Source organism: Piliocolobus tephrosceles, chromosome 16 (genome assembly GCF_002776525.5).
Source record: "Piliocolobus tephrosceles isolate RC106 chromosome 16, ASM277652v3, whole genome shotgun sequence".
NCBI classification, from domain to species: Eukaryota; Metazoa; Chordata; class Mammalia; order Primates; family Cercopithecidae; genus Piliocolobus; species Piliocolobus tephrosceles.
Genome location: NC_045449.1, coordinates 25,666,977 through 25,686,630, shown reverse-complemented (window position 1 = coordinate 25,686,630; position 19,654 = coordinate 25,666,977). Strand labels below are relative to the sequence as shown.

The window sequence follows — 19,654 nt, the reverse complement described above, 5'->3', positions numbered from 1 at the left end:
GTTGAGCCAAATGCTATCACCAAGCAGCATATGAAAGTGCCTTCATCATATCTTTGTCATCACAAAAGCATGTTCATTTTCTTCATTTTGTTAATTGGATTGTTCACTGCATTTTAACGCAAGTAACAGTAAACATTTCTCCATATAAATATATTGGGTATTTTAATTTCTTCTTCTATAAGTTTATAGTCTACATCCAGAAAAAGATTTATGTCTGGAGAAAATTACCTGTCTATAAATAATTTTACTGGCAATGGTTCCTCTGCAAAGAACTTCTCCTGTTGACTTTTCATGAAGTGATAAAGATTTTTATTACATCTATATAAGTGTCTAAGAGAGAGAGGAGTCTTTTTTCTGGATGTGCAAATAAGTTACTCTCCAAATCAGTTTTTAAAAGTACCCCTTTGAATTCTCTTTGCTCTCACCCTCCACTGATTTCCAAATAATGACATTACACTTCACAATGTTCTTTAGCAACAACTTTACCTTTATGACATCTTAAATGGGTTATATACTGTAATCTATTCTCAAAGCCAAAGTATCTTCCAGTTCTACAAGTTTCTTGTTGGATATCCTACTGATACCTCAAACTCAGAAGATCCAAAACTGAATTTATCATTTTCCTGGTCAAACCCTCTCTTCTGCCATCAACTTTTCCTTCCTTTTTCTGCTCTAATCAGCTTATTCTGTACTATTTGGTGATTATCTAACCTCATATATCTAAATTGACTACCAAATGCTATGTATTCCATTTATTTTTCCTATTTTTTAGATGGAGTTTCGGTCTTGTTGCCCAAGCTGGAGTGCAATGGTATGATCTCAGCTCACTACAACCTCCGTTTCCCAGGTTGAAGCGATTCTCCTGTGCCTCGGCCACCCGAGTAGCTGGGACTACAGGCGTGGGCCACCATGCCCGGCTAATTATTCTAGTCTAGTCTAGTCTAGTCTAGTCTACTCTACTCTATTCTAGTCTATTCTCTATTCTATTCTATTCTATTCTATTCTATTCTATTCTATTCTATTCTATTCTATTTCTATTTCAATTTTGAGACGGAGTCTCACTCTGTTGCCCAAGCTGGAGTGCAGTGGCAGGATCTCGGCTCACTGCAAGCTCCGCCTCCCAGTTCACGCCATTCTCCTGCCTCAGCCTCAGGAGTAGCTGGGACTACAGGCACCTGCCACCATGCCCGGCTAATTTTTTGTATTTTTAGTAAAGACAGTGTTTTGCCATGTTAGCCAGGATGGTCTCAATCTCCTGACCTCATGATCTGCCCACCTAGGCCTCCCAAAGTGCTGGGATTACAGGAGTGAGCCACTGCGCCCGGCCCATTTTTTGTATTTTTAGTAGAGACAGGGTTTCACCATGTTGGCCAGGCTGGTCTCAAACTCCTAACCTCAGGTGATCTGCCCACCTCAGCCTAACAAAGTGCTGGGATTACAGGCGTGAGCCACCGAGCCTGGCCTCCACTTCTTTGAATAGCTATCAAACTGGTCCCCATCCCCATCCTACCCCATTCCATCATCTGGATTTCCACAACTCTCATTATTTCTCACTTATATTACTGCATAACCAAGTTCCAGAAGGTCAGGTAACCCTCTACCAAGCCATCCTGCAAATTTCAAGCAAAGTGGTATATCTAAAATAAAATACTGATTAAGGTATTCCCCACCTCAAAGCCTTTCTATCACTTCCCATGGCCACTAAAATAAAGCTTCATAACTCATAAGCACAACAGTGCAGCAGTCAAGTATTTTGGTTCTAGAGATGAACAGATGTGAACTCAATCTTTACTGATTGATTACTAGCTCTGTAACTTTGGAAATTTACTTAGGCCTCAGTTTCCTCATCTACAAAGGAGATGATAATACTAGTATTGCTTCACAGGGTTATTGTAAGAATTGATGAGAAAAGGCTTGCAAACTGCATAGCGCAAGGCCCAGCACAGACTGAAAATGTAACAAATGTTTTCCTCCCTCTCTTTCTCAATATATCTATTGAGATATAGACATTATCTATATATCCAGATCTATATAGTATACATAGACAGATCTGGATATATACATATAGATCGATATATCTATATATAGATAGGTATATCGAGAGAGAGAGAGACAGACATACAGACAGGATCTCACTCTGTTGGAATGCAGTGGCACGATCATGGCTTACTGCAACCTCAACCTCTTCCTGGGCTCAAGTGATCCTCCCACCTCAGCCTCCCAAGTAGCTGGGACTACAGGTGTGTGTCACCACACCTGGCTAATATTTTTATTTTCCTGTAGAGATGGGGGTCTCTCTATGTTGCTCAGGTTCAAGCAATCCTCCTGCCTCGGCTCCCCCAAAGTGTGGGGATTACATGTGCGAGCCACCAGGCCTGGCCATATTTTTATTAAAATGATCTGACCTATTATTGTACCTTCACATCTTGCTCATCTCCCATCCCCTCAAACAAATATATACTACTTCTCTCACTTTACACTCACCCTATTTGAGTTTATCATAGTTTTTTTTGCAAATAATTTGATAATGATATCATTTGTCTCATAAACCATGCCATGAGCTCCTTAGGGACAGATTCCCTATTTTATTAACTTTTGTAATCCCAGCACTTAGCATGGCTTCTTATACACAGTTTCTCAACAAAAGCTTGTTGAATTGTATTTAAAACACATTACTACCTTTACTACTCATTATTGAAAGGGTGCATTCCTTTTATCACTGTCACCAAGAGCCATCTTTTGCTGACCTATTTAATATTGGTTTTACACTTCATGTATTTATCAGCATATACTCTAAATTTATGTTCATGAGGGAGCTGCATTCAATGGGAAAGTTACTACAGTATAAAAGAAAGTCATTTATCTACATATTCAATTAGTTTCTCTTATTTGGACAGAAGAGCCATTTCAATTAATTATTATGGATTGAACATTTCTATTGTTCTAAACATCTATTCACAGGCAACCTGGGCTAGACTTGTTTCCAAAACATCACTGAAGTGTTATGAAAAATCATAAAATCCCACTAATACTTCTTAACTTTAACTTATAGAGATCTCTAAATTTTACCATTCAGTTCCTCAACTGCTCAATGCTTAATAATAGATATTACAATGTTGCAAATCTTAACTATTAATTCAATGGTGGTTTATTATAATCTAAAATAACTGCTGTCCACATGTTCATATCTTGGCATAACAGCTAAAATCATCCCTATATTTTCCTTTATTAAAGTTACTGAACACTGATTTAATTGCTGCTTGGTTTCACAATGGTAATGACCTAAAATCATAAATTATGAACAAGGGTAATATAAATAGAACACAGCTTTATATTATTCCTCTACACAGGTATTGCCTTTTTACATCTCTGGTGAGATAGTTATTGAGTTTAAAGCAAATATTAAGAAAACAAAACCAGGTATTTTGAAAATTATATTGCAGAACTGACGTTTTTGAAGCTAACATTCAATCTGTTTTAGGTCAGATATTAAAAATACTATTGTTTGACAATTCCTTAAGTTACAAATAAAAATATGTGTGAACTGTATAAGGTTTCATATCTAAATTAGCCAGGGCCTAATAATGCCAAAAACTAAAAAACATTTTTTGTAAAATGAAATTTAGATATTCATACTCAGTTTATGAATACTCATATCTGATTTACATGAACACATCACTGCTTACCACAGAATTTATCTCAATTCCTTCTGATAGTTTATTTCAATCCACACAATCATGTAAAGTAATTCCAAAGCTTTAAAGTCACATATTAGGTGTTATAATACATGGAACTACTATTGACATGTTTAACAAGGAGACAAAACTAGGCAATGGAAGGTTAAGGGACTTTGTAATACTGTAAAGTCAATAAGAGAGCTGAAAACAGAAATGTCAGAAATGAAATCTCTGGCTCACTTCATCCTCTCACCATAACATCACAATCTCCTCATTCCATTCTGCAATAAAACTTTGATATCCTACTACAGACAATCTTTGTAAAGCACTATAACAGCTAAACAGATAGCTTCTATAACCTATAGCCACCCTTGGGAGATCAAATTCCGGAAAAATGAAATAAGAGCACCCTTGCATTCTCTGTATTGAAAACAAAAATTGTAGTTAAGCAAAACTTTCCATTGCCAAGATTTAAAATGCTCATTTTCTCTACTGCATTATTTTCAAAGATTGAAAAATAATTAACCATATGTATTACTGGCTATTTCACAAGGAAATGTCATTATGAAATCCAGTTTGGTGTTCTAGTTCAGCACAATTAATATAATTAGTACATTCATGATATTGGTTTTTGACCTAGTGATTTTTTTTCAGATATATTATACATTTAAACTTACCCTTCAGGAGTCGTTTTAATTTTGCACAATCCACATTGATATACTGTAACAATTCTATATCATGAACATCAACATTGTCTTCTGAACAAACAGTTAATTCCTGTAACCTAAAAAGTAAAAACCAAAAATAACTTATCAAATTAAGTATTAGGGGCCAGGTGTGGTCGCTCACACCTATAATCCCAGCAGTTTGGGACACCAAGGCAGGAGGATCACTTGAGGCCAGGAGTTCAAGACCAGCCTGGGCAACATAGCAAGTCACCATCTCTATAAAAAAAATTCAAAAATTAGCCGGGCATAATGGCACACACCTATAGGTACAGCTACTCAGGAGGCTAAGGGAGGAGGATCTCTTGAGCTTAGAAGTTTGAAGCTGCAATGAGCTGTGATCACACCGCTGTACTCCAGCCTGAGTAACAGAGTGAGGCCCTGTCTCTTTAAAAAACAAAAAACAAAAAAAGTCTTAGGGTATCTCTAAATTCTGAATTCAATAGATTCTTCCCCCAAAGATGAGTTCATAAGAGTAAAGACACATATAAAAATAAGGCCATAAATATTTCTTATAAAAACCTAAAGGAACATAACTAACTTAAAGGATATGATAAAAGAAACCATGATAATCCAGTAAACATAGCATTGTAGCATCCTTATCCTTAAGACTGAGGTGTCTAAATGATATTTCCAACTTTCGGACAGGGTTCTTTGGGAAAATTATTTAATTCCAGGATGGGGGCAAGAGATCTACAAGATGAGGGCAGGTCACCTTGGGCTTGAAAACAAGGAAACTATCAACAACTATCAGAGTCATGTCAAATATCACACAGGTATGGACTTTAGGCATCTCAGCTGTCAAAAATGGGATAATCTGAGGATCAAAAGAATTATGTGTACAATGGAAATACATACAATAAATTAAAATACATGAGCCTGTTATAATATTGAAAGAAAAAACTTCATGGGTAACCTTTTGCAACTGTTAGGGTACCAACTCGTTCTGATAATGAAAAATGAAAGTCAAGTCTGTATCCTGCATTCTCTACATGGACTATATTACAAGATAACTAAACACACAATGAAGCAAAAATCTTTCATAGAAGTCACAATTTTAAAATAAAGAATGAATGACAGAATAGAAAACTTCATTTTGTAGCCCCCCAGTGAAGTGGAATCCAGGCAGTTATCATCAGTGATTACCAAAAACATTAGGTAAAAATTTATGGGAAACTGTATAATGAATGCATAACGCTGATAACATTGAAATCCAACCACTGATCATAACATTAAAAGTCAGTAATAGGACATGTTTCCTGATGTGATGCTTTAGGAACCACATAGCATCATCAGTAAAGTATTCTTGTCCTCCCAGCTAAAAGAACCTGAATCCAGTGAAACCCAAATACAGAATGTAGAAAGTTTTATAAGGCAAATAACACAGTCCAACAAATAAACGGCATGAGAAAAAATGGAGAGCAAGGTGAAGAAATGAAGAAATGATACAGATTAACAGAGGCTCAGGAGAAATATCAACCAATTGCAAAGTATGCATCCTGTTTGTATCTTAATTCAAACAAAACAAATAAAAAAGCCATTTCTGAGATAATAAAAAAAATTAAACACAAATTTGGCAATACATATTAAGGGATTATGATTCTTGATAGGTATGACAATACTATAGTTAAATGCTTAAAAATCTATTTATTAGAGATATATACTGAAATATTTACAGGTGAAATGATGTCTGGGGTTTGCTTTAAATTACTGAAAAGGGAGGAAGAGAAATCATAGCATGCTGGAAACAGTTAAAGCAGGGTAAGAGATGCATGGGGAACTAAAGTACTGTTCACTCTGCTATGTGTATGTTTTAATTTTTCTACAATGAACAGTTTTAAAAATTCATATTTCAAATTATAAGTATAATTTTAATTAAAAGTAAAACTAAAGTAAGCTGGACTTTACTAATTTCTGTTTATATCAACTAGATTTCTGAAACATGAATGAAACTTTATATTCACAGGGTACATTTACTTTGTATTTGAAAACTGAGTAAGCCTTTTTTCATTGCACTTTTCAGCTTGTACATGTGTTTATGTAATTATTTGATTAATATCCCTCCTTCACAGTAGAATGTAAACTTATAAGGACAGGAATATCTGTTTAAACCAAAGCTTCTCTTATGCTGAATATGAAGTTATCACAAATGTAGAAAAATTTAACACTTAACAAATATGTAGATACTTTTAAACTGATAAAAAGTATCTTGAGCGCAGTGGCTCAAGCCTGTAATCCCAGCACTTTGGGAGGCCAAGACGGGCGGATCACGAGGTCAGGAGATTGAGACCATCATGGCTAACACGGTGAAACCCCGTCTCTACTAAAAATACAAAAAACTAGCCGGGCGAGGTGGCGGGCGCCTATAGTCCCAGCTACTCCGGAGGCTGAGCCAGGAGAATGGCGTAAACCCGGGGCAGAGCTTGCAGTGAGCTGAGATCTGACCACTGCACTCCAGCCCAGGCGACAGAGCGAGACTCCGTCTCAAAAAAAAAAAAAAAAAAAAAAAAGAAATTCACTTAGCCTAAATGTTAATAAAAGCAATTAAACTTTTCTTCCATTTTACATCAAAAACCACAGCGTTCAGATTTTCAAAAGTTGGTATTGCTAACCTATTAAATTATGCTACCTAATGAGGCATACTCATTATTTATATTAATAGACATCAAAAACATAAGCAGCACAATTAAATTGCTAACTTTTATAAATGCAGCAATACAGATATGGTGAAAAGGCACAAATACTATGTGGTCTTATAATTTATAAGAATTAACTTGAATTTCAATCATTTAGTGCAATTTGCAACTGAGTTATTAATCACTACACTAAACCTTCAGTTGGTAAGAATGTAATCAATCCTATTCTTTCTTCTCAAATTTTCCTTTCACTCACTTTAGCTTTAATTAGCCTACAGCTAACAGTAAAACTATTCTAAGCACTTACATGAACACTCTTCCTATCATCAGGGTAAGAAAAGCTCAGCATTTCAAGCTGGGAATGAGGTTGTCCTCAATGCTAAAAATTCCACAGCTGCTGCAAAGAGCATAGAAATATGGAGTACGGCTCCTTAGAAAACACAACATCATAGATTAGCAACACCAACTTTTCAAAAGCTGACTCTTGTGTTTGTTTGTGAAAAATGGAAGAAAAATTTTGTCCCTTTTATAGTCTGGTACTCTTATCAGGAGCGGGTATTTTGTGAAGGTTAAACATCATTTCTGAAGCAGAGAAATCAGATAAAGGGTAGTCTGAGCAAAAGAAATGAAGAGTAGAAAACCCATCACTAAACCATCTAAAAAGACTAGGTATACTGAAAGATACTTTAAATGTATAGGTCCAGAAAAGAAGAAAACTGAAAACTAGAGAGTTAAGTGCATGAGTACATGGTCCGGCTCTGCAACAAAGGAAAGATGAGTGAGGTTTTTGATTCTCCTTAACCTAGAAGCTTGGGGCTTAACATCCACTTGGAGACTGGATATAAAGCCTTGTAACCTAATAATTCAGGATTCTAACTGGGGCCCTGCATAAAATATGAACTAGAAAGAACAATGCACTTCCCCTGCCGCCACCACCCCTCACAAAAAAAAAGAAAAAAGAAAAAAAATCTACCAGCACAAAGAAGCTTACCTGCTCTGTCTAAACTTTGGATAAAGTGAAAAAAGTCATCTAGAGCTGTTTACCTTCTAAGAGTTTAGGGTTCAAATTTATACTGCCCATACAGGTTGGGACTGAGAAATTAAAAAAAAAAAATAGTTCCAGAACTGGGCACCTGGCAAATGCAAATGCAAAACCATCACTAGAACACTCCCTCAGCCCAAGCCTACAAAAGATTCTCAAAGAAAATAGGCCCCACTAAAGATAACTTTCCAATCAAGGATTCCAAAACTGAGATGAAACAATTCACTATGAATGAATCAGCACAAGCAAATCAATATTAAACAATACTAAAGAGAATGTAAAATATGTTTTAAATGATCAGAGACATATAAAAAAACTGAAAACGATTTTTATAAAAGGAGTAAGAAACCATAATGAACAGATTTACATAGAACCACATAGTAAACTGTAAAGAACCAAATGACGTTTAAAGTCATTGGGTTTTCTGCTTCTGGTGGTATATCAAATTAGATATTCTGAAGCACCATCTCACTACAAAACAACTAGATCAACTGCAGTTGTGGAGTAATTCTGTGGAGAAAGCAGCTACTCCTCTACATAAAATAGTACTATGAGCCACAGAAAATGGTATAGTCCAGGAGAAAAATAAAGCTATCTTAAGATTTATAGCCAGCCAGGCATGGTAGCTCATACCCTGTAACCCCAACACTTTGGGAGGCTAAGGCAGGAGGATCCTTTGAGCCCAGGGGTTCAAGACAAGCCTCGACAATATGGCAAGACCCTGTCTCTACAAAAAAAATTAAAGAAACTAGCCAGGCATGGTGGCACGTGCCTGTAGTCCTGGCTACTCGAGAGGCTGAGGTGGGAGGATCTCTTGAGCCCAGGAGGTTGAGGCTGCAGTGAGCCATGTTCACAACACTGCACTCCAGACTAGGTGACAGAGAGAGACTATGTCTCAAAAAAAATAAAATAAATAAATCTATAGCCTATCTTCCCCTAAAGAAAAATAAAGGTCAGAAATATAAAAACCAAATCTTAAAGGAGAAACATTGACGGGGAATGGACAAACAGGAAACATGTTCATGTACTGATTCATCTATTATATATAAAACATAAAATCAATCTTTAGAAAGAACTGCCATTCAAGCCACATGCATATTTTAAGTCACCTAATACTATGACAGCGTAAGATGTTCCCACTTAAAGTAAACCATCATAATGGTCTTTTAGATGACTGATCCTTTAACAAGATCAACTCCTATTTCTGACACAAGCTAAATGAAACTGCAAAGGCAGTTGTTTGAAACAATGTTATTTCGTAGATGCTATTTCTGAGCAGTCTGTCCTCTAAAAGCTAATAAAATTTTAGACGGTTTCTATTCTGGCAACAGTGAAGTAGATTCAGGAAATAAACAAAAGTTGCTTATTTTTTACATGGACTAATGCTGCAAAATCCCATAAAGTAAAACCTTTGGTGACTACAAATTTTCTAGAATTTTCCAAGGTGGCACATTTGTTTTGTTCTATAAAGCAGCTCATGCATTGATAGACTAAAAGACATTTGGGCTTTTTTGTATCACTTTCAACCTTCAATGTAACAGGTGTTTCAAATAGTAAGGCTGGCCTAGCAGTCACCTAAATGAAAACAGTTTGCATTTTTTATTAAATACAATTTTCCACCCTCCTATTCTGTAGGTATCTATTACCTTGCTGACTCAACCACTGTATTATTACTCAGAATATAAAATGTTACTGCTCAAAAGATTTCATGAAAATATTTTTCTACCATATATATATGTATCACCCAAGATTATCAATAATATACCATTAAATAAAACTTTAATCTTCTTTGGATCAAGAATTGCGTTGAGGTTGAAAAATATTGCTGCCTAGGATCTTAATTACAGAAATGTCATTGTTGATTAAAAAGATTGCAGGACTTTGAAGTTAATCAATTCCCCCAAAAAAACATAACACAAATTCTCAAATGGTGATGTACGCTGTCATTCACACCTGCTGGAAAACAACAAAGGAATCAGTAAATCTGACTAATAAAGTCCACTGTTCATACAACACTGACAAGCCAAAGATGCAGGCATCAACAGAGAGGACTGTTTTTCTCTGTTCGGTATTAGTCTTTGATCCATGAATCATTAAATAATTTGTGCTATGGTGTCTAATTAAGTTAACAACCCATTTGACTTTACTTGCCTGAGAAAGGCAAATCATTTGCATAACAACAATGTGCAGAGTTACTCGCTACTGTCACTTATAATTCTATCCCATAGGGCACTACCTATACTAATTTCTCCACCTGTATGTAGCATATCACAAGTAATGCTCAGGATGATTTTGAATCATCAATAAAAGCTTAAATTATATTTCTGATACATCTTTAAAAACAGAAGTATATTTTATAAAAAGGATTTCATCAAAATGTGGCTAAAATAGATAGGGAAGCAATCTGGTATAGTGAAACTAATATGAATTCTGAAGCCAGTCTGACTTAGAAATTTTGGGTCCTCCATTATTTGGCACATCAACCTTAACTTTTTTATTAGTTTGCTCACCTGTAAAATGGGGGAAGTATCATCAGGGTTACTGTGAGGATGAGACAGCAAAGGAAATGCTGTAAATACTCAATAAATGGCAGTATTTTACATACACTTAAAACGCAGTCCACTTTCTAGAGAATTCTACTTTGCAATTATTCACTTCCTTGTGTTTCCACATCACTTAGGTTTTTTTTTGTCTGTTTGTTTTGTTTTTTGGTAACCTAAGATCTTGTGATAAAGGGTAGAGTTGTGAAAGTATTCGAATTCTGACTACTCTCATCAATTATTCCATCTGATTGGGTAGTTTCATTTAAAGGAATAACATGTTTAAAAAGCCAAACCAAAAGTTCATACCTAGTATTGTTTTTTAAAGCCTGCTCATGGCAGATATTTTAATGTAAAATTTAGACTTTCACATTCATAACAGTGCTCTTATTTAATTGCACATATCAATATCACACTATTACACAATTAAAATGTCAAAGATATTAATGCATACAATTTCTATGAAAGCCCAGACAAATTCATTTCTCCGGAGGCTGAGGTAGGAGGATCACCTAAGCCTGGGAGGTTGAAGCTGCTGTGAGAGGCAACAGAACTTGTCTCAAAAACAAAAATCCTCATTTCTGTTAACTTTTTATGTGGCCAAAATCAAGACTTCTAATATTTATATTACTTTAGTCCCATGTGGATTTACACACTAACCTGGTAGAAATGCGACTAAAGACTGCATTGAAGTTGTTGCAGCTGAGAGAAAATAAAACCCCAGAGGCAGAATTCCGAAGTTCAGCTGCATGCTGGTTTCCTTCACGACAGGTGTGAAGAAAATGGCAGATTTCTGGCAGCAACTGTTTGACCAGCATCGTTTCATCTAATCTCATTGTGTCCTTTGGTTGCTAAAATAGAAATAATCACATTATTCTAAAACTTTAATTTGATCTGTAAACACTTCTATTATGAAAATTTTCAAACACACAGAACAAAAATAATGAACACCTATATACACACTTCCTAGATTTAACAACTGTTAACATTTCGTCATATTTGCTACATCTGTCTAAAGACAGTTTAATAAAGAGGATGGTTCCATCTCTGACCCCATAATCACAATTAAAGTTCAATCCCCCTGCCATCCTTACTAGTTCTCCCATTACTGCTTGCTCTCTTGTTCATCAAATGAGCCCTTCCCTGGGAATCCCCATTTTCTTGTGAGTTATACAATTACAGAATCAACTTAACTCATACTAGTTGATGAGTGCACTGTGTCACCTGTCTTAACATTTAAGTAAATTCCTGGGTGAGTCATCACACTTGCTTTTGTGCAGACTGACCAAAACAGACACTACTTACTCAAAGTAATTTTATTTTGGTTGAATCTTTTCAAAGTAAGTTATAAATGTAATACTTCATCCCATATGACCTGACATCTCTTAAAAGTAAGAATTTTCTCTAATGTAACTTCAATACAATTAACACACCAAGGAAAAATAAACAATTCCCTTGTGTCATCTAATACCAAGTCTGAATTCAAATTTCACCACTGCCCCCCAAAATGTCTTTCATAGCCATTTTTATTAAATAAGGATCCAAAAAAGTTCACTGATTGCAACAGGATGTTTCCTTAGTTTCATTATTCTGTGCAAGGGCATAATCTCAGCTCACTACAACCTCCACCTCCAGGGTTAAAGTGATTCTCCTGCCTCAGCCTCCCGAATAGCTGGGATTACAGGCACCCGCCACCATGCCCAGCTAATTTTTGTATTTTTAGTAGAGCCGGGGTTTTGTCATGTTGGCCAGGCTGGTCCCAAACTCCTGACCTCAAGTGATCCACCCTCCTTGGCCTCCCAAAGTGCTGGGATTATAGGCATGAGCCACCACCCCCAGCCCATATTCACCACTCTCATTTCCCATGACTTTAAGTGGGCCAGCTGCCTTACGGAATGTTCTATATCTTTGATTTAATTATTTTCCAGTGACATAGGTTGATCTGCTCTTCTAGTTACTGTATTGTGTATTTTCTTATTTATTTTTTTTTTTTGAGACGGAGTCTCGCTCTAAGGCCCAGGCTGGAGTGCAGTGACACGATCTTGGCTCACTCCAACCTCTGCCTCCTGGTTTCAAGTGATTCTCCTGCCTCAACCTTCTGAGTAGCTGGGACTACAGACATGTGCCACCAAGTCTGGCTAATTTTTGTATTTCTAGCAGATATGGGGTTTCACCATGTTGGCCAGGTTGGTCTTGGATTCCTGACCTCAAGCAATCCGCCTATCTCAACCTCCCAAAGTGCTAGGATTCCAGGTGTAAGCCATGGCGCCCAGCCTGTATATTTCTGTAAGCTAAAATTTAAACCTAATAGGTCTGATGAGATTGAGGTTAAATAGTTTAGGGGATTCACTACAGGTTATATTACATCGCACCATGAGCACGTAAAGCGAGGTTGTCCCGCTAACGACATCAAGTTTGATAACTTTGGTGTTAACACTGAAATCTCTACTTTGTAAAGTAAATATATACTTTACAATTAACAATCAATGGATAAGTTATCCTGCAGGTATGCTGTTCCACATTACTATTTCACCTAACAGTCTTGATATCTGTATGTGGATAAGAATTTTAATACCACTGAGCAAGATGGCAAAGAATAAAAATCTGTACAATTGTGTGCTGCACTCAATTCTGTAACTGCAATCCAAGCACTCTCATATGCAAATACATTGAAACATAGGGACAATACGTAAACAGACTTCATAAAAACCTGTGAATTCACATTACAATGCCTATTTCTTATTTATAGGCTAACCAAATAATACAAATATTAACTCTAACATAAAAATCTGAGAAGTATTAAATCTTTTAAATAAGTCATATTCACAGGAACAAAAATACTTAAGATTCCTCAAATTCTACAAAATTTCACTCATAACATATTGGTAAGTATTTTTCTTTCACTTAACTATTCCAACTATGTATATGACAAACATGTACTTATGAGCTCAGTTCTTCTTAAACTGCCTCAATTTACACTTTGATTTAAAACTAAGAATCAAGAAACATCTGTAAAATCATTGAAAGAAATAAAGAAAACAATTTTTCAATAATATAAATAGCATTATTTTTTAGATCATAAATGCAATGAAAAAGCGTACACATTTTTCAACAGTAGAGCAGGGCAAGGTAATATACATTTTATGCATTATATAAGTTATACCAGGCCCACTTATTAGCATTTCAATTAGGCTATCTTCAAATTGTATTAAATCAAACAGAGGCCAATAATATCAGTATCATTCTCCAAAATACATTTATCATTACCTCTCAATTACAAATGTTAATGGAGAAAAGCTGTGAAACTGAACAAGGCAATAAACCACCCCACACCTCACCATTCAATCATGGGTGTGGCTGATATACTCGTAATTTGCAGTCAAAGTAATAAGACCACTGGAAAAAACTGATTCAAGAAGTTTAAAATTTGCCGACCTTCCCAATTCCATCATTCTATGTAACAGCTCTTTAGCTCTTTCAATCCATTTTACACGAACAATAGCACATCATAAGTTAACAGAAAATACCATGCTAAAACAACTACCTCACCTTCGATTTTAAGTAGAAAACTTACAAACACTGTCTCCACAATTTTGGAATATGGTCAAGGGTCAATAAGAAAATTTAAAATATTATGCTTAGGGCAGGCACAGTGGTTCATATCTGTAATCCCAGGACTTCGGGAGGCCAAAGTGGGCAGATCACTTGAGGATAGGAGACAAACTAGCCTGACCAACATAGTGGAAACCCCACGGCTACCGAAGATACAAAAAAATCAGCTGGGCATGGTGGTGCATGCCTGTAATCCCAGCTACTCGGGACGCTGAGGCATGAGAATAGCTTGAACCCAGGAAGTGGTGGTTGCAGTGAGCTAAGAGAGTGCCACTGCACTTCAGCCTGTGCCACAGAGTGAGACTCTGTCTCAAAAAATATATATATATATATACACAAACACTATATATATATATTTATACATATACTGGAAATGTCTATATATATACTATATATACATTATATATACTTATATATACACAATATATAGTATATATAAATATATATAATGTGTGTGTATACATATATATTTTGCTTAGATTTTTTGGCTTACAGCCTTCCCTAGGGATACACAATTGTGTCAATATAATTTTTTTTTTTCAATTCCCTATCCCAGTGCTTCCACCAACGCTTCTCAACCACACTATCAGTCCTCATATATTAAGGTCTCTTTCAACTAGTTTTACTATAGTGAACTGCAACATATGTGGAAGAGGGAAGCAATTCTGAATAAAAACAAAATTCTGAATTCTGAGCCAAAGGAAGAGAGAACATAAGAAATGAGTTAATTTCAATACACATGGACTAGGCAGATCATTAAAATGGAGGTATTCAATTTATATATTTATATAAACTCTTACCATGTTCCAGGAAGAATTAAGGATACTGACATACAGAAATACTTTCTTTACACAATAGAAATAGTCTTGAAAAAGTTCAAATTAATCAATGGTTGAAATACACTGTGGAACAACTTATAGGAAACCAGAGAAATAATTGTTTGGTATTCTCCTCCTCCACATACCTATCACATGTGTGTGTGTCTACATAAAACAAGTGTTCTCAAGGTAGTATCTATCCTTAATAGGTTTAATTTTTAAGTTCTCATTTACATAAATTTGAAAAGTAGAATATCAAAATCATATTCATATAGGAGGAAATACAAGATTACTCTTGGTCTTCTGAATCACATTCTCCAACAACTCTCTGAGAGATCCGTCAAATTAAATAGTGATGTCTTCATAAAATATTTTCTAAAAACCTGAGAGACAGATACGTGGCTGAAACATAACATTTTATAAGTAAACTTAACATCTGTTTAATTTACAAAAGATGAGAGAATTTTCTCATGAAAAATTGTCACCAGGTCAGCTATTATTAACAAAACTCGTATTTATATGTCTTAGACAAAAGTCCGTATGACTGTCCTCTTGATCCACATGTGTACTTTGGTACATAAGATCATTCTCAAGATTGAATTCACAAAGCCTGCCTACTTAAGATCAATTTACTTACCCCAGCAAGGCATTTTTCCAGTGTATCCAAAATAATCAACTGAGAGAGATATAAATTTTTTTCAGCAGCTTCTCCAAATATTCTCTAAAGAGAAAAGATATTCAGAACATAAAAGTTAGTTTCACTCTCTGCTACCAATCAACACACATCTGAAAAGTGAAAGACTAAAAGATCAACAATAATCTTCTATTTTATCTCCCAGATTATACTATACTTAAATTTATTATTTCTGATTTTATCCTAATCCTCATAAAAACTAAATTCTCAGGCAAACAGAAATGGCATTTATTAAGAGTCCGCCATTAACCTTGTAACAGTAAAAGATGCTGTTTTGGTTCATGTTTTAAAAATATGTAGGATTTAGACACACATATAGATCTGTACCAGAATCTTGAATTAGGGATTTAACTACACTTTTATGCCAAGAAATAATCAAAGTCTTAATTTTTATACCAAAAAAATGCTACAGCACCATAGTGAATTTTAAGTACTCACTATCCTCAAAATGAATACTACGTATGTATTAACAAGAGACTATGGTTTTGAAAACTTATTTAATAAGCACTAAATGAAAGCCAATATAACAATGCTGTTTTGTTTTGAAAAGAGGGTCCCAAATATTAAAATATTTCAATCTAACTGGGAACACAGCCATATATTCATATGTGCAAATACTAAATTGTGCCCCACACACTGTAACAGAGGAGCTAAAAAAATATTAAATATCTTTCGGTAAATCTCTTTATATATTTATAAATGGTCCTACTTTTGGGGGGAAAATACTAATTTTTTCCATAAAGAAGGTAAATGATTTTCTACACCTCCAGTTTATTAGTTTTGTACGTTTAGGGTATTGTGTAAGCAATTTTCTTAAAAGGAAACACACCAAGGATGATGTGAACAAAAAGTTAAACACCACATGCTCTCATTCATATGTGGAAGCTAAAAAGAGTAAAAAGTAGAAGACAGGGCACTAGAGGGAGGAAGGGTAGGGTAGGGAGAATCGGGGTGGGTAGAGATTTGTTAAAGGATACAGAAATACAGCTTTATAGGAAGAATAAGACTTAGTGTTCTATACTACTGTAGAATGACTACGTTAACATTATATAGTTAACTTTTTTTTTTTTTTTTTTTTTTGAGACGGAGTCTCATTGTCACCCAGGGTGCAGTGCAGTGGCGCATCTTGGCTCACTGCAAGCGCCGCCTCCCGGGTTCACACCATTCTCCAGCCTCAGCCTCCCGAGTAGCTGGGACTATGGGCACATACCGCCACACCCCGCTAAGTTTGTGTATTTTTTTTTTTTTTTTTTTTTGTAGAGACAGGGTTTCACCGCCCGTCTCAGCCTCCCAAAGTGCTGGGATTACAGGTGTGAGCCACTGCGCCGGCCTATAGTTAACATTACATAGTTTCAAATAACAGGAGAATATTCAATATTCCCAACACAAAGAAATGATAAATGTTGAGATGATGGATATCTTAATTACCCTAGTGGGATCACTATGTATTATATGTATTGAAACATCAATGTACCCATAAACATGTACAATTATTGCGTATCAATTAAAAAATAGAAGAGAAAAAGTATTTAAAATATGGGAATAAGGCAAAAAGGTCATGCCTTTTCAATGTCATACTAGAACATTATCTAATAAACCTAAGGAGCATCTCAAAAAAAAGGGAGGGGGAATGATCTTCACAACCTATAACCAGTTGTTTCACAACTCAATACAAACAAATACAAATTGGGATTATAAATGCAGGCTGGGCGCAGTGGCTCACACCTGTAATCCCAGCACTTTGGGAGGCCGAGGCAGGTGGATCACCTAAGGTCAGGAGTTTGAGACCAGCCTGGCCAAAATGGTGAAACCTTGTCTCTACTAAAATACAAAAAAATTAGCCGAGCATGGTGGCACATGCCTGTAATCTCAGCTACTGGGGAGCCTGAGGCAGCAGAATCACTTGAACTAGGGAGGGGGAGGTTACAGTGAGCCGAGATTGCACCACTGCACTCCAGCCTGGGTGACAGAATGAGATCCTGTCATTCATTCATTCATTCATTCATTCATAAATAAATAAATGCTAAAGACTGGCAGACAGTTCAGAGTTACTCAAGAAAAATCCAGATCAGTTGCCATGAACTGAGTATGTTAGTTTCAAATAGCTTAGAATGGAGACATTAAATAGGAATTTAGAGAGAGGAAGGGATCACTTGAGAGACAAAAGATGTATGTTCAAAGGTACAGTGGGAGAACAGCTGGAGTACTCTGAAGTCTAGGAAACGTCAATAGATTTTAGAAAATGGGAAGAAGAAAGAAATGAGCTTTTAACAGCAGAATTATTTGATGAAACTGGTATTTGAGAAAAACTGTTTCAGCAACAGGCTAACTACTACAGAATCTGTCACAGGTTACAGAAGGTACAAAAAACACATTAATATCTTCATTAAAAAATCAATCCACATTTTAGGACTATGAGATCATATTCTATCATCTACTTAGGGCTGAGACAATCATATGTAAATTGAAATAAGATGCTGAAGAAAAATATGTGTAATAGATTACTGTAGTCAGTTCGTGTATGACACAGAAGTTGTATGAAATCCTAATTCAAGAAAAATACTGGAAAAGGAAATATGGTCACAAAGAATAGAAGACGTTTCTAAGGGAAATAATAAATTAAAATGAAAGTTAGTTACTTGTGCTCACTGAATCTAAAACCCAGCTAATTAAAAATTTGAAAAAATAAAATAAAAAAGGTTCTCTGTGCTTGTAAACAAAATAAGATTAATGGTTATATCCAAAGTCCACAGAAAATCCCTTTCTATACTTCAAAATATGCTGTTCTAAACTTTTTAATCAAAAACAAAAGAAAGCAAATTCCCCGAAACACAGTATCCCAAATACTCACCATATTGTTAACATTCTTTAAGATAGTAGTGAGGCCGCTTATAACCAAAGAAAACTTGTATTTGGAAATATTGATTAGACATTCCTTGTTGTGCTCAGTACTGACTTTGGTATGTGTGTTCTGCTGTCCTGTTTTTATTGGAAGCTGAAAAAAAAAAAAAAAAAAAACGTTAAGAGTTTATCCTTAAAAATGACTATAAATAACTTACTTCCCATTGAAAATCATGATGTTTTCTACATTTGCAACTCAAACTCCAATTTTCAATCAAACTCCACTATACGATACAGAGATAACTATATTTGAATCTCAAACTCCAATATATGATAGCATTTATTATAGCAAATCTTAAATTCTTTGGAAACTTTCACTTTTGCAGCTTTCTTTCTGGAAGTTTTAAATCTCTAGCTACAAAATTAAATTCTTTACCCAGAACTATATAAGAAGAAATGATGACTCACAGAAATAGAGCTATTTCCTTGTGGCTAAAAATTATTTCAGAGAATGTCTGCAATAAAATGCATACAACCGTTTCCCTTATCCATTGAACTCAGACATTAAAAGAAAAACAGTCCAAGAAAATCTATGTCCTAGACCTCTAGTCAATAATGGCAAACAACTGCTGATTGTCCAGAAGCAAGAACAAACTATAAAACCTGGAAAAAACACAGTAAGACTGACTCAGTAAGATAAGCACCCTCAGCTACACAATTGAAGGGATAACAGAACACAAGTAGATAAATCCCATGAGAAAAAATATTCTATGAGAAGATCACATTTACATTTCTCTATGAATGAGTTAAGTTCCACTGTCTAGAAGTTCATCTCTACTCTGCTCAAAAATAGCAAAAGCATCATGGACATTAACTTACTGTTAGTATTAAACCCTGCTAATCTAGAAGAAATGGATAATTTCCTGGACACGTACACTCTACCAAGACTAAACCAGGAAGAAGTTGAATCCCTGAATAAACCAATAGCAGGCTCTGAAATTGAGGCAACAATTAATAGCCTACCCACCAAAAAAAGCCCAGGACCAGATGGATTCACAGCTGAATTCTA

The 19,654-nt window shown here is 35.5% G+C and overlaps 1 protein-coding gene across 1 annotated transcript in view; it reads right to left on the bottom strand.

Moving 5' to 3' along the window:
* Positions 1–18,736, bottom strand: part of NF1 (neurofibromin 1) — a 243,357-nt gene extending 224,621 nt beyond the window's left edge. The window contains exons 1-4 of the mRNA XM_026452251.2: positions 18,596–18,736; positions 15,688–15,771; positions 11,281–11,471; positions 4,355–4,461 (exon numbers count right to left, since the gene is read on the bottom strand). Coding sequence (XP_026308036.1) covers positions 4,355–4,461; positions 11,281–11,471; positions 15,688–15,771; positions 18,596–18,598 — 385 coding nt within the window. The 5' untranslated portion in view covers positions 18,599–18,736. The remainder of the gene's footprint in view (positions 1–4,354; positions 4,462–11,280; positions 11,472–15,687; positions 15,772–18,595) is intronic.
* Between the last annotated feature and the right edge of the window lie 918 nt (positions 18,737–19,654).